Consider the following 22397-nt stretch of genomic DNA (forward strand, 5'->3'; position numbering starts at 1 on the left):
TTTTTAAAGTACTTACTTTTTAGCACTGTGTGCAGCAATACTATTCAGAGTTTACTTTTATTTACCTAATCTACCACTTAATGGGTCAGTGGTCCATTATGCAAGGACGCTGGTGTTAAAAAATGGCAAAGCAGACAGCCTGAAAAACAAAGACTTGGTACAACACTGTCTCCCTATACTGATCAGTATAACTGCATAGAATCATGTTGGCTTGTTAGCTAGGGCTGCATTGAATCAATGTGGTACCAGAAGATTAAGCTTCTTTGCTTGTTAAATATCTTATAATAATTGCATCGGTTTTCTCTTGATCCTTGTTAATTGTTGCATTGACTTGCATCAAATATGGATGTGCAATGCAATATAAATGGCATCCTGCTAGTCTGAAAAGAGTGAATCTATAAAACCATCACGTATAGGTTTTCTAGAATAATATTTTCATTTGACTGGCAATTCAGGACAGATTTAGAGGTAAAAGTGAAAGCAGAGTCGGCTTAATGTCCTCCCCGTAGATGATGCTGATAATAATATAAGAAGAAATATTAAAGATTGCAGATTTTCCTATAATAGACACTCAATTTAGGATAGATTTTTCTTCCCACACCTCTTAATCCTTGTCGATAGCCTTTCACTGATTAAAAGGTATGTTACATTCAGCACAAAGCCACTTGTACCAGTCTGCTAAACATAGAACAGTCAGATCATAGACATCAGCTCTGTGAAACATACACCCACTCACAATCATTTTATTATAGGAATTTTCACAAAGTCTTGCTTATACTTCCTTGTGGTCGTAGTCTTGTAATGCAGTATGACTGAGCATTTACTGATATCATTTTTCACACCTATACTTTGATGGATAAAAAAGATGTCATGTTGTAAAAACTCCAAAATCTAAGCAGCCACAAAAACTGGTTATAAATTACGTAATATGAACCTGTAATACCTGCTTATATAAATGAACACCCAATGAAAATTTTCAAGATCAGAAGCACAGTACTGGAAGGAAACATCAAACCAAGTAACTCTCACCGTGTTTCCCTAAACTTTTCCTGAGGTGCCTGCCAGGATTTGATTGTGCCATGTGTACCATTGCTGGCTGAAGAGGAAATATGAAAGAATGGACTGTGGCCATGTTGAAATGCAGGTGCTGCCAAGTTCTGCAGACCCAGTGCTCAGAGAGTGAGCCTGATGGGTAGCTGCATTTATTGAGTGGCCTTTTCACCTGCATTGCATACTGTTCCCTTTTTAACAGGGCAAACACCAGTGAAGAAAACTTCCATCCATTTACTGCTATGGCAAGAACTCAACAGCTAAGCTGAGTGGGAATCTGCTTTGCCAGTGTATACACAATGCTGAGTGGAACACAAAAAGGCAGTCACTGCTCCCTAAGGATTCCAGAATGGCTTCATTTACACAGCGAAGTATCATTCTATGAGTGTTATCTTTATTTAAATTAGACACCTGTCATAGACACCCCCAGACCACCTTATGCATTTGAAATAGTGATTCACTGGTGTATAGTACACTTGTGAAAGTACCATATACCTTGTTTCCACATCATATCCTTCTGAACTATGCAAACTAACCTTGGAGTAATTTTTTGTAGACTATACACATGTGAGTACTTGGCCTTTTTAGTTTATCCAGAGGACACCTCTTGTGGTTTAATGCCATTTATTTAGACTCACAATTCTGATATACCTGCTTTGCTACTATATTATTGGACTGCATATATTCCTCTATGTGAAAACTTGACTCCTGCACAGAATAGTCACAATGATGATGGAAAGCTAAGGCGCTCCTCAGGACCGGCCATTGAACTCTACTGTGGTTGCTCACCGTCTACCATACGTCGTTTGAGTTTAACTCTGATTTGTCAAGATTCTGAATGCACCAAAAGAAAGAGTTACTGAGGTGGAGTAATGTATGAGCGATATGGAGGACAGGCAAATGTTTATGCAGACTATATAATCTCCCCTTTGTGGGATTTCTTGAGAGATCTGAGGGACAATATCCAACCACCTACCTGGAAGAATTTTTAAATCAATGACAGCTTTTTGCCTTTGTTTATGCTTGAGAGCACACTCTGCATCTTGCCCAGATCTCCACCGGTGAATCTCCTTCAAGGACTTTTAATTGTGACATTCTTTAATTACGGAGACAGAGATGATGTTATGTGCCTCTACCATGAGCAAGTTCTCATATGTGGTCATATTGGTGGAAATTTGGACATTCATTTAAGTGCAGAAGAAACATGCATAGTTTAATGGAGTGACAAATCTAAAATGCTCTATATTCTTCTCATCTAGGATCCATGTTGTGGACAATGGTCTAACCACATTAAGATAAGATAAGATAATCCTTTAATAGTCCCACAGTGGGGAAATTTCAGTATGTTACAGCTGCATAGTAATACAGATGCATGATAATACACAGTAAATATTACAGAAGTACACATATGCTGAGAAAGATATACTAGGAGTCCATAGCAGCTAAGGAACAGAGAAGAAAGAAGGAGGACATTCATTATTTCATTCCACTGAGGACGTTTCTTCGTGGCTAGATATTTATTCAGTTCCAGTTTCTCAATACCCTGCCAGGGACTTATACTTTCTTACCAGCCTGGTGCCATTTTAGCAATTATTCTGAGAGGCCTTTGTTTTATTTAGTAATGTTTTCTTACCACTTGTTGTCGTTGTGGGGATGTCCTCATGCTTCGCCTCGTAATGTGTGTAGGTTCTGCTTCTGCTTCACTGTAGCCGTCTCTCTTTATAAGACTTATAGGTGATACTAAGGTAGGCAGTATATCAATGTTGGCTAATTACTTTTTTTTCTAAAGGTTGTTTTCTAGATGTCTCTACAGGTTTGTTTCTAGGGGTATATGTCCTCACATGTTAGTGGCAGCTGGTTTATTCAGGAGTTATGTTAACGTACTGTGGTGTACTCTTTAGGTGCCATGTCTGTTGGCCACATATTTCCTCTCAGGTGGCATTATTCTGTCAGGTATACAGTATATCTATCCTACTTTCTATTTTCTGTGATCTGCTACACCCTAAAGTTAATTTTATGCTTACTTATTCTGGCAAACCTATCCTTCGTATCAGAAACTTCAGTGTTGCTTCGGATAGGTTTTTTTTAAAGGGATTCTACCATTAAACTACTTTTTTTCTAATTACCACGTCGGAATAGCCTTAAGAAAGGCTATTCATCTCCTACCTTTAGACGTGGTCTCCGCCGCCACGTTCCGTAGAAATACCGGTTTTAACCGGTATGCAAATGAGCTCTCCGCAGCAATGAGGGTGGGCCCCAGCACTGAAAGGCCGATGAACGCATCCCCATTGCTGCCCGAGAACTCTTTCCTGAACTGCCTGCTTCTTCTGCAGCAACTCCGCCTCTTCTGGCTTCTCTTGCTCTTGTAGTTCAATACAGGAGCATAGAGAGGCCACCCCAAAATGGCCACCGGCCGGCTCCTGTATTGAACTGCAAGAGCGGCTACCCAAAAATGGCCGCCGGGCATTTTTGGGTAGCCACTCTTGCAGTTCAATACAGGAGCCGGCCGGCGGCCATTTTTGGGTAGCCGCTCTTGCAGTTCAATACAGGAGCCGGCCGGCGGCCATTTTTGGGTAGCCGCTCTTGCAGTTCAATACAGGAGCTGGCCGGCGGCCATTTTGGGGTGGCCTCTCTATACTCCTGTATCGAAATACAAGAGCAAGAGAAGCCAGAAGAGGCGGAGTTGCTGCAGAAGGAGGCAGTGCAGGAAAGAGCTCTGGGCAGCAATGGGGACGCGCTCATCGGTGTTTCAGCGCTGGGGCCCACCCTCGTTGCTGTGGAGAGCTCATTTGCATACTGATTAAAACCGGTATTTCTACGGAATGGCACGGCGGAGACCACGTCTAAAGGTAGGAGACGAATAGCCTTTCTTAAAAAAAAGGTAGTTTAATGGTAGAATCCCTTTAACTTCTATCCACTACTTTCATTGTGTCTGCTTCCTCCTCTTGCACTATCTGCCATGTTTTTGCTGAGAGCTTGGGATTGAAGCATGTTTGAAGACAACTCCATCCAAATGTTAGAGCCTATTCCATGTATCCTTTTGCCATGGCTTCATTTTTAGAATTAATTTGTATCTGACTGCCCATAATATGTTACCACTGATTTGAGATGCTATGTTTATATAACATTCTGTCCAATTTCCAGGGTTGTGGGGTATGCATACACCTATAACCGCTTACAATCATTTACACTTTACATTTCTTTACCTTTACCACTTTTAAAAATAGAAATGGCAACATGAATGTACAACAGAAAAATCTATTCAAATATAAGATCAATACATGGTGTGACCACCCTTTTGTCTTAAAAAAACAAAACAAAACAATTCTTCAAGATACAGTGCATATGTAGAGTTTTTTAAAGAACTTTGCAACGTTCCAAACATCTTGTTGAACTGACTTCAAATTTTTCTGTCTCTTCGTGTAATCCAAGATGGACTCAGTGTTGAGATCAGGCTCCATGGGCGCCATATCATCACTTCCAGAACTCTCCCTCAAAGGGTGGTCTCACAAATTATTGATTTCATTTAGATGCCTCTTTTGTCCATTCACTTAATTTTGTAAACAGAAAAAATATAATCTTAAGGCTAAGGCCCCATGTTGCAAAGTTTTTGAGCCGAAGTCAGTAGTGGATTTTGCAGAAGGAAAAAGTCTATATTTTCTATTTCTTTACAAGCCACTCCGGACTTTGCTCAAAAAACACTGTTAAATATGCAACCAAAAATTCTGCGTTTCCACAACATAGGGCCTTAGCCTAAAGTCGGGGGGCCCCACATGGCGTCAATGCCGCAGAGAAAAACGCAGCATTTTACAATTCCTGCAAAGTGGATGGGATTTTAGTGAATGTTATCCATACATTGATGCCACGCTACAATTTCCAAAAAACGTTGCTGTTTTGGAAATCGCAGCATATCAATTATACCTACAGAAACGCTGGTTGTGACAGTCTTTTGTCTTGAACGGTTTCCAAAGTATATATCTGTGAATGTAGGAATTTTCTATGGTCAGAAAACCAGCCATGATTTCCTTATTGTGGCCAGGCTATCTTCTTATTAGCTTAGTATTTCTGCCTGATAACCTGTGTCTGGGTTTCTGACAAGTCCCAGACCATAGAAAGTGCCTGCATTCATGGTCATATCCATTGGCAACCGGTCATCACCACTAAGATGGTTACAGAAAATCTATAAAATGCTGTAATTACATGCAAAAAGGTTTAACTTTTAATCATTCTCAAATTTAAATGTTATGTTAATAGGAAAACCTATTTAAGTCTAAGGCCCCATGCAGCGAGCCTTTCTGCCCTTTTTATACCTATATTGACATGCTGTAATTTTCAACAAGCATTTTTCAAATTTCATCTCTTCTGCTGCAGATTTTTTTCTGCTAGAATCCCATCCACTTTACAGGTACTGTAAAACGCAGTGGTTTTTGCCGCATTTCACCCATGGCAAAAACTTTGTGTTTTCGCAATACAGGGCCACGGCCTAACTCTTCTATTTTTTAAATTATTGAACACAGCAGCATTTTTCCCACACCTGCATAAAACTTTTGCACAGTACTGTAATTTAGTACTGTCTGCTACTGGTAATAAATGATGGTATAATTTATCTACTCCCACTCCCTGCACAGAGCATGCATGTCTAGAAGACACTCCCACAGATTTCAATGGGTTGTCTCCAATCTATTGCTGCGTATAGCAATGAAATGGCTGTAAAGTATATTGGTAAATGCAACGGAAAGAAAAAAAAAATCTACAAGCAGAATATAAAAATAGATTAGAAAAAAGTGATACATTTCACTGCTTTTAAATGGAGTCTTTCACTGGTAAATTGGTTTTAAACCTTATCACAGTACCTTGTATTTTGACTCAATTCCAAATATGTCTCTGTCATTCCGCTTTGGAAGACCACTTTCATGTAAATCAGAATCTATGCATAATCTCCTATACATTTTATCAAATCACTCTGAAAGTCACATGACCTTCCTGAAGAGAAGGATTCAGATAAAAATAAGGTCTTTTTAACCGGTTGTAAAATAATATTACCATTCCATGGGTCCCTGAAGGTGGTCGCAATGCAATAAGTGGGTGAAGTCTGTGAATAGTTCGCTCATGCAATTTTATTTCATCTGAGTAACTGTCAAAATGACTTTTGCAACTAAAAGAAGTTTGTTTTTGTTTTTTTAAATGATTGTGAGCCCCATATAGGGAACACAATGTACATTTTTTTTCCTATCAGTATGTCTTTGTATAATGGGAGGAAATCCATACAAACGCCTTGCACATATTGTTTCCGGTGGGCTTCAAACCCAAGACTCCAGCGCTGTAAGGTTGCAGTGCTAACCACTGAGCCACCGTGTTGCCCAGAAGTCCTGGATCTTAAATGGCTTCCATTGGTATAAAAACATTTCTGCACAGAATAATGGAACAAGTTTTTTTTTTTTTTTTTTTGTTTTCAAAGAGTACTTTATTGCTAATTAAGCTGAAAATCAATGCAGCTGAAGAAAACATTACACATAACACATAATATATCTTCTCCACAATGGTTTACTGCTGGAGTAGAGAAATGTTTGGTGGTAACTCTATGAAAGAACTGTTCTTCAGCATGATATGTGAAGTATTTGTAGAACCCACCAGTCAATGTCCTAAGCTTATTATTAAGACAACAAATAATGCTCTATTTGGCTTTCTGTATTTCACTTATTATATGTTGTAGTGGAGTAAAACACTAAATATACTTGAAGTGGCGGGAACATTCTTCCTCCAGTATTAGCAAAGGTCAGATTTTGCCGTTATCCAGGCTCTTGCCACAAAAGCATATAGAATTAAACAATATTTTTTTGATTTTCTTATTATTATCACAGTTAAGGCTCATGTTTCTTTTAATACATAACACCATATGAAAAAAAAACGTCTTCCAAATGTGGATAAATGTTGACCCCCTTTTTGATGGATAAAATGAATCTGAACTTAAAATATCACCTCAGTATAATAGGTCACACAATATGATGGTGTGAGCAATAAATCCTAACACATAAGTGAAGTGCTAGAAAGATACAGTAGTGGGAATTCTGCAGCCGCCTTAAATAAAGAGAATCCAAGAAAGGTGATAATATTTTGTCACAGCAGAAACTATTATTGTGCTGTTTTATCTTATCAAGACGTTGCCTCTGTGTTTTGTGTGCTATTCTGGGTGACAAAATGAACACCCTGTACACATAAAACTAGATTGTCAGTGACTATCTCTTAACTATTTGCTGAATTTGGCATCTAAAAATCTAGTTCTCTGGTTGTTTCTGTAATGGACACACATGATCTTCATTATTTTACACAGCTGCCATTGTGCTGTCTATGTTGTAGATAAAACTACTGAATCAAATTATAAAAAAAAACTATACATACATATAATATATATGTGTTTAAAAAGAAATATTCCCATAATGAGAACTATTGTTGCAATATATATATATCAACTAGCAGGAGGACCCGGCTTTGCACGGGTACATTACATTTTTTGTTTGTGTAGTGGCCCCATAAGAATTGTCCAATTTTGCACTGGTGTATTTTGTATGTTGTTTGTGTGTGTCCATAAACGTCACGTGATCATGTGTGTCTCACTTTGGATATTAGTGAAAAACCTGTGATCAGTTGTTATGTAGATCTGTAATAAAGCTGTGTGTATGTGACCTTGTGTAACAGTGTCATCCACAGTGCCCTGCTTTTTTAAAGCTGACATACAGCAGTGAAGAAAAATAGCTGGGTTGCTATGGAAACCTGGAGTAAAACTCTGTGTGGTACTCTGTGCAGAGCCGTCTATCTAATCCTCCAGCGTATGGTACTGTGTGCTGAGGCACATATCAAATCCTACGACTTGTGGTACTGTGTGCAGAGGAACGTATCTAATCCTCCCTGTGTGGTTGTTAGGATGGGGTCCCACAGGTTTTCTGTCCAGCGCCACCTGCGGGCCAATCCAACCCTCGCCCTCGGCTTCGTGCAGTGAGCTGTATGGACTCTATGTCCAGCTTTCTGCCTACGGAGCATGCTCGGACCTTTTGGTGGCGCTTAGAGGCTAAGTCCCATTCTTCCCTTACTGAGCGTTCTCAGACCTTTTGGAGGCGCTCAGAGGCTAAGTTCCATTCTGCCCATTATTATTATTATTTATTTATTTATATATATAGCACCATTAATTCCATGGTGCTTTACATTTGGGGGTTACTTACAATTTGGGGGTTACATACAATGCACAGAATATACAGGTAGATATAATGCTAACAATGACCGACTGGCACAGTGGGGTAGAGGGCCCTGCCCGCGAGGGCTTACAATCTATGAGGGAAGGGGGGTAGAGACAGAAGGAGAGGGGAAGACTGTACAGATGGCGGTACGGTGATAGTGTTATTGGAGGTTGTAGGCCTTCCTGAATAGGTGAGTCTTCAGGGCCTTCTTGAAGCCTGTGGTCGTGGGGGTCATACTGAGCATGCCCGGTGAAGTTGCCACCGCCCCGATGGACAGAAACTAGCCTTTATATAGTGTGAGCTGACGCCGGCCCGGTGCTCACACTTTGACTATATACTTTGAGACAGGAGGTCAGGGCTAGGTTCCAGTGAAAGGCAGGAGCAGTTTAGGGATCTAGTTAGGATTCCAGACGCGCATATCTAATCCTCTGGCGTGTGGAACTGTGTGCAGAAGCATGTACACTCACCGGCCACTTTATTAGGTACACCTGTCCAATTGCTCGTTAACACTTAATTTCTAATCAGCCAATCACATGGCGGCAACTCAGTGCATTTAGGCATGCAGACATGGTCAAGACAATCTCCTGCAGTTCAAACCGAGCATCAGTATGGGGAAGAAAGGTGATTTGAGTGCCTTTGAACGTGGCATGGTTGTTGGTGCCAGAAGGGCTGGTCTGAGTATTTCAGAAACTGCTGATCTACTGGGATTTTCACGCACAACCATCTCTAGGGTTTACAGAGAATGGTCCGAAAAAGAAAAAACATCCAGTGAGCGGCAGTTCTGTGGGCGGAAATGCGTTGTTGATGCCAGAGGTCAGAGGAGAATGGCCAGACTGGTTCGAGCTGATAGAAAGGCAACAGTGACTCAAATAGCCACCCGTTACAACCAAGGTAGCCAGAAGAGCATCTCTGAACGCACAGTACGTCGAATTTTGAGGCAGATGGCTACAGCAGCAGAAGACCACACCGGGTGCCACTCCTTTCAGCTAAGAACAGGAAACTGAGGCTACAATTTGCACAAGCTCATCGAAATTGGACAATTGAAGATTGGAAAAACGTTGCCTGGTCTGATGAGTCTCGATTTCTGCTGCGACATTCGGATGGTAGGGTCAGAATTTGGCATCAACAACATGAAAGCATGGATCCATCCTGCCTTGTATCAACGGTTCAGGCTGGTGGTGGTGGTGTCATGGTGTGGGGAATATTTTCTTGGCACTCTTTGGGCCCCTTGGTACCAATTGAGCATCGTTGCAACGCCAAAGCCTACCTGAGTATTGTTGCTGACCATGTCCATCCCTTTATGACCACAATGTACCCAACATCTGATGGCTACTTTCAGCAGGATAATGCGCCATGTCATAAAGCTGGAATCATCTCAGACTGGTTTCTTGAACATGACAATGAGTTCACTGTACTCCAATGGCCTCCACAGTCACCAGATCTCAATCCAATAGAGCATCTTTGGGATGTGGTGGAACGGGAGATTCGCATCATGGATGTGCAGCCGACAAATCTGCGGCAACTGTGTGATGCCATCATGTCAATATGGACCAAAATCTCTGAGGAATGCTTCCAGCACCTTGTTGAATCTATGCCACGAAGAATTGAGGCAGTTCTGAAGGTAAAAGGGGGTCCAACCCGTTACTAGCATGGTGTACCTCATAAAGTGGCCGGTAAGTGTATTTCATCCTTTGGTGTGTGGGACTGTGTGCAGACGCATGTATCTAAGCCTCTGGCATGTGATACTGTGTGCTGATCTGTGTATCTAATCCTCTGATGCGTGTATCTCAGTTTGGATATCAGAGTTGGATTGTGCATGTGGAGTGACCGTGTGTATTGCAGTTGGAATATGAGTGACAGACTTGCAGGATTGTATTGGCTGGGGGGGGGGGCATTGTGTTCGTAATGCTGTATCTCAACAATGGTACGTCCAAGTGAGTTGGAGCCTCATCTTAAACCTTCCCGGATACCTGAAGTATATCTGTACCAAATTTGTTGAAGATCGGTCCATTCGTTTGGTTGCGCATAGAGAACAGACAGACAAGAATTCATTTTTATAATATAGAGAGATATATAGTGTGAAAAGGTGAAAGCAAAGTGCTGAAGTCCTGCTATATTAGCCCCAGATTTCTGACTTATGCGTGGTCCAGTGCGGGTCTGGAATAGGTTTCAGCCCAGATGTGGGTCATAGGCTCGTTACTGGCCCATAAAAGGTTGCAGAGCCTGCACTTCAGGGCAAATCCAGGAAGTGACGAGGTGGCTGGGTCTGTCCTATAACCCTGAGTCCGGTGAGACCAATTTGTGCTTGTATTTTTCGTGTGGCTGGTAGTAAGCCACAAATATAGTTAGGTTATTACCAGGGGTGAACCTTCCCCTTTCGCCGCCCGAGCTAACTGCAGAAAGCCGCCCCCCCCCTGCCGGAGGAGGGGGCAGATCGGGGGCGTGGCCGGACGGATAGGGGGCGTGGCTGGTTGTATCGGGGCGTGGGCGATTGGATCGGGGGCGTGGCCTAGTGAAGGGGCAGGGCTTAGCCCAGTTCGCCGGTAGAGAGTAGGCCCGGAGACTGCCTGCTCTCTGCCTTAGCGTGAGGGGAGGCTGCTGGAGCAGCGCTGCTCCGGTGGCCTCCCCAAACCACCGCTCGGTGATAAGCCAGTCCAGGACAGCTTGTCCTGGACTGGCTTAGGTTAGCAAAAATGCCGCCCTCCCTGAGGCCCTGGCATAGTGCCGCCTGAAGCGCTCGCTTCAGGTCGCCTCATGGGAGGTGTGGCACTGGTTATTACTTCTGTAAGGCTGTATTTTGTTTTTCTTATTTGTGCCTGAAGCGAAGGTTTATTTTCCTGTTTTTTCTAAATAAACCTGCTTGCTGCATAGTTTGTGCCCCTGTCTTGACTGGGTCTGCACTACCAAGCTACCTTCCCCACAATATCTATCTAAAAAGAAGAAGAAAATGCCTCACAGTCAAAAATACTGAGAATCAAAAAATGTACAAAAAAACACGGTGCACGAAAATAATAAACCTCCCGGTCTAGGTCAAATGAACTATTGCAAAATAAAAAATTATTTCAGCACTCAAAAAATGTAATAATTTAATAAAACATAACTTTTAATGAAAAAATATGCAAAAATTACAAAAAAACACAAGAACCAAAAAACTAATAGAAATACGCACTTATGACATTTAATGACAAGTGACACAAGACACGACTGGTAGCTGAAATTAGAGCACCAAGACAGACAAGCCACAAAGTTATACAAAGCGAGGGAATAGCAGGTTTTGGCAAATAGTGTCAATACACACTATTATGAGTTTGTACAATATTGAAAAAAAAAAAATCACTGAGAATTAGATATCAAAACCCATATCATAATATTAATTCACTGCAAGGACCTAGATCCCAAAGATAGGGTATAAAATAAAACTAAAACTTCACCTGTATTTGAATAAGTTAAAAACCAACTGTAAGTATAAAAGGTAAAACGCTAGATAGGATCGGCCACACTGACGTTCATTATGCCAATATTCTTGTGTACCTATAATGGTCAGTACACTAGGGAGATAGGTATCATAAGGGACCATAGACTATTGTTTGTCCCTATATACTAATACCCTCACTCCCTATATATCGTATGTTGGCATGTCAGGGGACACTGGTTCTGAATACTTTTACTCTGAGATCCAATATGATGAAATTGGTGAGAGTGCCAACACCCCCCCCCCCCCCCCAAGGATACTGGCCTAACGCCACACCAACAGGGAAGGAAGCTGGCCACCCTACACCAGTGTATAACAGAGCTTCAGACCAGTCGCCCCAGCCACACATATAACTCCTAAAGAATCCCTACGTGTTTCGTCTCATTTAAGACTCTTCAGGGGCAATTTACAAGAATTGTTATTTCCAGCAGCACAGAGCTGCACAGATAAATTATTGGCGGTAGATGTGCTGACCTTCAGCAGGACTGCTCACCAGCAGTAAATTGCCTCAGTGGTTTCTGAATAAGTCCATTTATATGGATATGCTAATGAGCTTCCAGCCAGCACAGGATGTTCCCAGCAGCACTCATCTCTGCTATCATCTTCTATGTGTGTGTGCAAACAGGAAGCTGAGTCATCAGCAGCAGCCTGTGCTGTATACACCCATAGAAAGCAATAGCAAAGAGGGTGCATGATGCATCTAATGCATCCCAGTCTAATTAGCATATGAATAAAAATGGAATTACTCAAAAACCACTGAGTCAATTTACATACAAAAGGTAGGTGTGGAATAGCCTTTCTAAAGCCTATGCAAGGATGTGATTAGTTAAAAATGACTTTTCCCAATGTTAGAGCGCCTTTAACAGTTGCAAGGGCTGTTCAATGCGTCTTGCTCCTCTAACTTCAGTCCAATTATGTGACTCAGTACATACTGCATCCAATTTGGATTCACAGCATATGTAAGTCCAATGTGTGGTCATTTCATAGGGTTTCCCCAAAAAAAAAAAATTACTTGGAGGCATTCAAGGGGGTACTCATCTAGGGATAAGTTCATTGTATCAATACATACACTCATAATATAGCAAAGACAGAGTTTAAATACAATTTAACATCTTATGATTAAATTCTCTGCTTTTTCACAGTGCAATAGAATTGATTTAATGCTTCATTAAACTTTGAAATGTTTGAAATTCTTCTGCCTCAAAAATTTCAATTTACCATCTGTAATTACTATAGAAAGATACAGATTAAGAATCAATCAGTCTTCATTCCAGAATATACTGCATTCTTGTATGGAGACTGCGATTTGTAATATAAATGGCTACACTGAGTGTTTGTTTATCAAAAAACATTATTTTATTCACTTTAATAGCCAAAAAACGACTGTGTTAGATTTATATATCACTGGGTGTGTTTTTCCAGTTATCCATTATGAATCACTGACTTTGAGATAAGCTTATTAGTGTAATAATAATTTTGACATGCTCACAAAAGCAGATCAGATTATTTCAGAACAAAGAAATCATCACTTGAAAACAGAGACCTGTAAAGCAGCTATTTTTATTGTCAGGCTGTTGTGTGGATATTTCTGCTTATGTATACATCAAACGTAGCATATTTCTTTCAGTTACCATTGACTATTCTAGATAATGTACCGTAAATGAATTATATCTCAAAACCTTTTTCATTGTGTTTTAAAGATGTATGTCTTTTTCATGTATTTTTTTATATTTTAGTATTTTAACTTAAACTAATATAAAACTTATTTCTGCTATTGTAAATTCAATTTACAGGGAGTCTGTCAGATACAAAGCTAACTTTGCTTGTAGGGGATATTAATAGCATTGCATACCTTTACTGCTGTAATCCATCAAAAAATACATTTTTATTATTATGCAAATTAGGATGAAGTGCAAAGGGGAGTGCTGGAGCCCGCGTGAAATACTGTCCAGCCTTGCCTCTCTTCCCTGATTCACATCTGCAAATTTTCAGCTTTCTGGTCATGGCCCTACATATTAGCCAGCCTGGGAAGCAGCTAGATAGAGAGGTGGTCTGATACCTAGACAACAAGGAGAGATAATGTTTTGTATCTGGAAAACAGAGCAAGATTAGTAAAGCAATGTATTGGGTAAAACACTAGTTTTAAGCTTGCTTAAGCTATAAGTTTGAATATGATACTGAAGATTGGGAAAAGCCCTGAAATTTCTACTTTGGTGGCAATGCCAGCACATGCACAATTGTGCACATACATGGTTCCCATGGGGTCCTCAAAGTACAAAGTATCAAGACATCTGCCTGACAAAAAGTCATTATTTACACTGGACCCGCCCTATTCACTGCATTTTATTTTCACATCCTAATTGCAGAGCCAGATAGGTTCAGGTGGCAGTTAGAGGCCTAGTGGTGGCTTCCATGGCATCTATGGAAGCCTATTTGACCCAGCTGGCAGCCTATGTTTAAGCCCCCACGTAGCAAAATGCAGCGAAAAATACACTGTGCAAAAATTGCGGTAGAAATGCATCACATTTTTTCCATAGTGTATTTCATTGCATTTCTGTAGAGTTTTCCTCTGCTGACTTTTTGCGCCTGTTATACCCATACACCGCCAACATTTCTGTAGGTATAATTGACATGCTGCGATTTTCAAAAATGAGGGTTTTTGAAAATGTAGCTTTTTAACTACTGATTTTTTTCCCTGCAAAGTGTGATGGGATTACACAGACTCCCATCCACTTTGCAGGTCATGAGGTCTGTACTGTGTCACTACCTGTTTATTTATGTGTACGCTTACCTTTTTGCCAGAAGCTCCTGATTCAGTATGACGTGCAATGAAAAGAATGAATGCTTGAAGTATGGCACTTTTGACATTTATGTATTGCCTTTAGTGCTTTTCATTTTTTAATAAACATTGTTAGAAAAAAAACCACTAGATTTATAAGATAATACGTATCACTTTAATATATGTTCTAATATAAAGATTTGTTAACACCATGGCAATGGCACAGATGCTATTGAAGTGAAGCTTTTCCAGTACTTGCACTTTATATGGATTGTTTGCTAATAGAAATGGTTGTGTTCCGACTTCTGATCATAAAAATAGCTTGGTAGATTATAGTTTCTAAGCAACATCTTGGCCTCTGTACTTGCTGAAAACACTTAAGCTTTTAGCAGGATTTGTACATGATCAGGTTTTGCAAATGCTTTGTGACCTTCACAGATACCACATGGGGTTATAATGACAATGGACATCTATATGAGTCAAAGATAGAGCAAATAAATAATATACTTTGGTTTTGTATAGAATACAGTATACGCTAAGTGTATCTAACTTTATGTAGAAGCAAGGCTCTTGCAAAGAATGCTTGCTTATATGCATTACGCAGATAGGTTTCAAGATCTAAATCCATTTGCATAATTATTTTCAATATTCATACACCCTCACTAGCTTTAGGGTTTCTGTTCCTGGGTAGGGTTGGGGACCTGAAAAACAGAACCCTTAACCATTTAAAATGGGATCCACTGGGTTTCTGCCCAGTTTCTGCAGATTTAATACTGAAATTGGCAGAGAATAAAGGCCTGCTAGCAGGCCTTTTTCTTTCTGCCTTATTTGAAACAGAATGGGGGATAGAATCCCCCGAACGCTAGTGTGAATGAACCCTGAGATATAAGCCCTTAAAGTAAAAACTCCTGCTGTCTCATCAGACTCCACAGTATAATAAATGGAAACCCAGTGGAGGTAGTGAAAAACAACAAACACTTATAATCACCTTGCCTCACCTCTCCTGGGCATCTTTGCAGCATTCAGCGCTCCCTGGCATCCTGTTCTGGCCTCTGTCTGATGTCATGCACCTCGGTTCTCATGGGGCTCGCTGAGCATCATGATGTCAGGACACTTGCTAGGTTCGGGTTGAATCAGGTTCTAAATTAAGCGGTTTGGCTATCCCCAGATGTGACAGACACTTGACCTCAAATGGGAAAGAAAAAATGCGCATGTATTGCACCAACCAAATACTTTTGCTATTATAGTGCACAAACCAAATCCTTTTGCACCTGTGGTAGAAAAACAGAAAAGACTTGTTCACATGGAGAGCGACCCAAAACAGGTTTGAAAAGGACCTTGACCAAACCCATACCTGAGAAAGGGGTCCCAACTCCAGGGACAGTACTGCTGCTGACCTGCAGGTGGTCCGTGGACCAGTGGGAGACAGACAGGTGGTCTGTCCCAAAAGGAATGGGTTCCAAGTTTGAGCTCAGTGTGAGCCACATTGCTGAGGAGAATCTCCAGTAAAACTTCTTGCCCTAGGAAGATAGTCAGGGTACAAGAAGTGAGACATTGCCCTGTGTGTGGGCTAGGCTGTTTTGTTATTTTTGTTCCTGTTATAAGCTGCGTGAAGCCATTTCTTTTGGATTGCCGTTACATCCTATGCTGTTTGTTTGGCACCCAGCGCCACCAACTTCTCTGTTGAGTACAGAAAATCAATACCTTTGATGCTAAACTATCCCCAGTTGTCACAGTACTTTTTCATAAACCAATCGGGGAGGTGAATACTTCAGAAAAGTGGCTGTGCCTTTTAGTATTTCTCCTGTGATTTTGGTCTGTACTCTGTACACAAGCAGTGTCAATTTACAATGAAGTCTTAGTATTTCTCTCCACTATGGCTAATAGGGTCCTGATTAGTAATGTATTAATTTAAAATTCCCTAAGAAGGTAAATGAATGTTATAAACAAGACAACCCATAATAATAACCTCTTACCCCTCAATGATCCATTACATTTTATTGGTGTCTAAATCGCTCATTATTGATTCATCTATGAATCTATACATTTCTGAAACAAAATTTAAATTTTTTTTTAAAGATTTCTAAATGATGTAAAGGATGAGCATATTGTTGTCTGCTTTCACAAAAAAAGAGTAATGGTTGGAAAAGCCATAAAAATAAAGAGAATTCTTTACATATAAGATCAATCACTGCAGTTTTGGTTCTTCCCACCTGGAACTATGACATGACATTGGCAACCCTTGACCTACATAGCTAGTGACTGGTCTCACTGGTTCTCTGCTGAGGCCAGTGATTGGCTCAATGTGAGCTCAGTCCTGCCACCAATTTCGTAAAGGTGAGCAAGAAGAACTTAAACTGTGGTGCTCAATGTAATAATTCTATGTTTATCATCGGGGCTCATCATGGAACCTTAGGATATACATGATTTTCTACAAGTTCAGAATTTTAGCTTGTTTACCAAATATGATATTCTGATTGGTAAATTTTCATTTATGGATTATAGATTAGCACTTTTTTATATACTTTCCATAACCCCTGTATGAATATATTACTTTGTATTATAGGACTCAGATCAATTTCACAGTCGCCATAGACTTCACAGCATCAAATGGTAAGTCTGCAAAGGTTTTATTCATTTATCCATAATCATAGAATACACTTTCTTGTATCAACACCAAATTCTTTCTGTTTCTAGTTTCAGATTAGCAGGCTGGAATGTTCAGTGAAAGCGTAAATGCCTCAATTTGGTACCTGTAAAGTGAACGGGATTATGGCTAATCCCATCTACACATTGCATAAAAAAATCCGCAATGGAAATGCTGCGAGTTCAAAAACACATCATGTCAATTATACCTCCAGAAATGCTGACAGTTTCCCTGTAGGTATAATAGAAGCCGAAAGTTAAAAAAAAAACTGCAGACTTTCTGTGAAAAGCATTATGGCAAAAATGTGATGCATTTCCACGGTGGTTTTTCCTACATTGCTTTTTAGCTGTAGCTTGGTACATGGGACTCTAGCCTAAATCTATACCTAACTACTTTTATATGAGAGTAAAATTAGTTTACTCCCAATAGGAAATATCAGTGCATTGGGTTTTATCATTTCAACTACAAATATACTGTACAGTACTTTATATGCAAAACCACGTAATAACAACAAATGATACGGTACTAGCATTACTTTATCAGTACACTGAAGTGAAAGATTTAGTCATCCATATTAGAATAGATGCAACATGTGTACTATGGGTTAATAAATCCTTCGCTTCTGTATACTGTTGGAGTGCCGCTTCCATTATTCTGTGTTTTTTCTGCTGGACAAGTTGAGTCTATCTTGCTAGCTGAGCACCCTACTTGGTAGTATAATCTTGTTTTTTTTTTTTTTTTGCTTTTTACAGTGCCACCCTAATCTTGGAATTCAGTTCTTTATAATGTTTATTTGTGGCTGTACACATGCACTGCATATACTATATATGTAAATGTATTTGTAAAAGTTAAAGGGGTTGTCAAGAAATGTGTCATTTATGGTCTACGTTCATATAGGCCATAAATATCTAATTGGTGGTGTTGAAGTGGATCAGCTGTATGGGGCTGCTTCATCTGCCCGTAGTATACTCAACACAGGGCCAGCTGTGGCACTTGCAGTTGGCTCTGGTACTGCAGCTTCCCTTCCATTGACTTCAATGGGGGCTGAGCTGCAGTATTGGCACCCAGCTCCTCTATAGGACATGGAGCCAATTACTTTTGGCCCTGTGTAGTGTATCCTAAGGATAGGCCGTAAATTACAAATTCCTGGACAACCCCTTTAAAACACTATGATGCTTGTTCTGTTGGTTAGTCATTTACTGCAACTACTAATTTCTAAAAGAAGAAAGTAATAACCATGGACTTTTTTGATACAGGAAACCCTGCACAGCCTACTTCACTGCACTACATGAATCCTTATCAGCTAAATGCATATGGCATGGCACTAAAGGCAGTTGGAGAAATTATTCAGGATTATGACAGTGATAAAATGTTTCCTGCTTTAGGCTTTGGAGCAAAGTTGCCACCTGATGGAAGAGTATGTCATGAATTTGCTTTGGTAAGTGTGTGCGTTTTACACCGAGAACAATACATTCAGGCCGCCTGAATCCAGGGTGTAGTTTGTAAAATCAGCATAGCTATCCTAAACAAGCTATTATTATAAATATGTTTATGATATGGAAAACATATCTTTCAGATATTAACCCCTTCCCACTGCTGAAAGTATTTGACTTCTTGATAGACCTTCATTGTTCAAATCTGACAAGTGTCACTTTATATAGTTATAAAGGAATGCTTTGTGTTAGGGGGTGGGGGGTTCACACTACCGTTGGTGTCCACTCAACAGTGTCCATGGCTATTGTTCGTACACCAACTGTTGCTAACTGATACTAATGTGTTAGTTTTTTTAAATGATCCATGAAATGGAACAGTTAAAAAAAAACCCGGACACATTAACATCAGTTAGGAGGCGTTCACACTGCAGCTGCTGTCCGCCCTGGGGTGTCCGCTGTAATCCCCAGGGAAACTGGACAGCAGACAGTTTGCGAGCTGCCGGCTTTAAAACCCATTCATTTGAAATGGTTTTAAAAGGTGACTGACCGTGAGCGTTTTCATCCTCTCCACCTGGAAACAGTTTTTTTTTTTCAGCGGACACAAAGTCCTGCATGCCCAACTTTTTGTCCCCAGAATAAAAACTGTTTCCAGGCGGAGAATGGGTTTTAAAGCCAACCGCTCGCAAGCTGTCTGCTGTCCGGTTTCTCCAGGGTTTACAGCAGACACCCTGGGGCGGACAGCAGCGGCAGTGTGAACGCCCCCTTAGCATCAATATTGGTCTGAAACTGGACAACCCTTTTAAGTGTACTATAAGAAATGTTCCTTTAATAAGAATAAGCATATGTTCATCTGTGGAAACTGCTTCTATTATACCTATAGGGAAACCGTCAGTGTTTCCGTAGATATAATTGACATCCTGCAACAGTTTTGGAAAACACAGTGTTTCCGCTGCACGTCTTTTTCTGCAGTGTGTGGTTAGGATTCAGCAGATAGTAGTATCACTAGCTCTGGACACGTCGAACACAGGATTGTTTTGTACTTCCAACTTTTTTGCATCTGAATTTGTTGCCAGAAACTGTAGTGGTGGAATTAAGTGTATATGTATGTCCGTATTGAAATGATTGGCCCTTGAATGTTAGCCAATGATCGTGACTCCAAAAAGCTAGTTAACTGATCACATGTTATAAATCACATCACATGTAGTTTGACACTAGCTTTGCTCAAATCTAAGGGTCTGTTCACATGGTGGAAAATGAAGAGGAAATTCCTCTTCATTTTCCGCCACCAGCATTTTCACGTGGGCTAGCCGCGACAGGATGCCGATGTAGTGAATCAGCATTCCATCGTGGCATCCTGCTCCTGATTAGGCACAGATGAATGGGCCTAATCAGGAGGCAGTGCCGAGCCCCGGACACCGCCAGTGGAATCCTCGGCAATATCGAGCAGAATGCTTCTTTTTTTCCACATTCTGTTGCAATCTCTGCCTCCCAATGAAAACAATGGGAGGAATCTGCTCCGGATTTGGGGACAAAATCCACCCCCAAATACATGGCAAATTCCTCCAAATTTCAAACGGACCCTTAGAGCACAAATGTTATTGTATTATGTGATGTAATAGCTAGTGTTAAACCATATAATCCTCATTGGACTGTGCTGACAATGACAGTGCCAATAAAGGGCACGTCTGATTGTGACATAAAGCTAGAGCATTCCAACATTCTTTGTAACAGATTAATCTCATATTCTTGATTTATTTGACTCATTAAATAAATACACTGCTCAAAAAAATAAAGGGAACACTTAACACAATGTAACTCCAAGTCAATGACACTTCTGTGAAATCAATCTGTTCGGTTATGAAGCAACATTGATTGTGAATCAATTTATTTTGCTGTTGTGCAAATGAACTGGTCACATGGACAGATACCAAGAATATTATATTATCATAGATAGATAGACAGACAGACAGACAGACAGACAGACAGACAGACAGACAGACAGATAGATAGATAGATAGATAGATAGATAGATAGATAGATAGAAAAAAAATAATAAAAGGAACCCTTAAACAACACAATGTAAACAATCCAAGTCAATCACACTTCTGTGAAATGAACCTGTCCAGTTGAATAGTAGAAATGATAGGCAATAAGAAAGACCACCTCTATAAAGGAAGGTTCTGCAGGTGGTGACCACACTCATTTCTCTGTTTTCATCCTTTTTGACTGTTGTTTTAGTCACTTTTGCATTTTGTCATTGCTCTCACCACTAGAGGTAGCATGAGGCGGTGTCTACAACCCACAGAAGTTGCTCAGTTATTGCTGCTCACCCAGGATGGCACATCAATGAGAGCTGTGGCAAGAAGGCTACCTGTGTCTTTGTCTGTCTGTCCAGAGCATGGAGCAGATACAAGAAAGACATGCCAGTATACCAGGAGATGTGGAGGGGACATAGGAGGGCCAGCATCAGAATTGCTACCTCCTCCTTTGTGTAAGGAGCAGCATCAGAGCCCTGCCAAATGACCTACAGCAGGCCACTAACATCCATGTATCTGCTCAACCTATCAGAAACCGACTCCATGAGGGTGGTATGCGGGCTGAAAGTTCGCAAGTGGGTGTTGGGCTTGCAGCCCAACATCATGCAGGGCAATTGGCTTTTGCCAGAGAACACCAAGTTTGACAGATTCGACTTTGGCTCACTGGGCTCTTTACAGACGATAGCTGGTTCACAATGAGCACATGTGATAGATGTGATAGAGGATGAAAATGACATGGAGAACGTTCTGCTGCCTGCAACATCCTTTGGAGGGCCGCACAGCCATGTGCTAGCCAGAGGTACCCTAACTGCCATTAGGTATCGGGATGAGATTCTCAGACCCATTGTAAGACCATATGGAGGTGCAGTGTACCCCTGGGTTCCTACTGATGCATGACAATGCTAGACCTCATGGGGCTGAAGTGTGTCAGTAGTTTCTGCATGATGAAGGTATTGATGCTATGGACTGGTCTGCCCGCTCCCCAGACCTGAATTCAATAGAGAACATCTGAGACCTCATGTATCATTCCATCCACCAATGCCACATTGCACCAAAGACTGTCCAGGAGTTGACTGATGTTTTAATCCAAGACTGGGATGAGACCCCTCAGAAGAACATCCATCGCCTCATCAGCAGCATGCCCAGGCATTGTAGGGAGGTCACTCCGGCACAAGGAGACCACACACATTCCAAATTGAGACCTCCGTGGAATATTAATTTAAATTTACATTGATCATTTTTATGTTTTATTGTTCTCAATGCATTACACTATATAATGAATAAGAATTTGCAACTGGAATATTTAATTCATTGATATCTAGGATGTGGTATTTTAGTGTTCCCTTTATTTTATTGAGAAGTGTACATTCTTTTTCATATCTGTATCCTACTGTATTTCTGGAATATATGCAAAATTGAGTGTCATTCAGCTATTATAGTAAGCAGTTGTTACATTTGCTTCTCTGGTTATCGTGAAATAATAGGTACAATTATTATGCCATCCGCTGTGGCAGAGAAGGAGCATTATGTCCTTTGATGAATAATTCCACACATAATTTGCTTAATATGCTTTGTTTTCTATGCTCTATGGATACATAATGAAATAGTTCCTTGGTAAACTTAGCTTTCATTATTTTCCATTTTTATTAATTTGCCATAACAAAATACTCTACTATGGTACAGACATACAGTGAAACCTAAATATATGTGTGCAACCATTAAGGCTAATCATAGACGTAGCCTAAAAA

General features: G+C 40.5%; 1 protein-coding gene across 1 annotated transcript in view; it reads left to right on the top strand.

Annotated features, from left to right (window-relative positions):
• CPNE8 (copine 8) overlaps window positions 1–22397 on the top strand; it is a 190145-nt gene that overhangs the window by 140643 nt on the left and 27105 nt on the right. The window contains exons 14-15 of the mRNA XM_075274153.1: window positions 17100–17146; window positions 18437–18618. Coding sequence (XP_075130254.1) covers window positions 17100–17146; window positions 18437–18618 — 229 coding nt within the window. The remainder of the gene's footprint in view (window positions 1–17099; window positions 17147–18436; window positions 18619–22397) is intronic.

This window comes from Leptodactylus fuscus, chromosome 5 (genome assembly GCF_031893055.1).
Source record: "Leptodactylus fuscus isolate aLepFus1 chromosome 5, aLepFus1.hap2, whole genome shotgun sequence".
NCBI lineage: Eukaryota > Metazoa > Chordata > Amphibia > Anura > Leptodactylidae > Leptodactylus > Leptodactylus fuscus.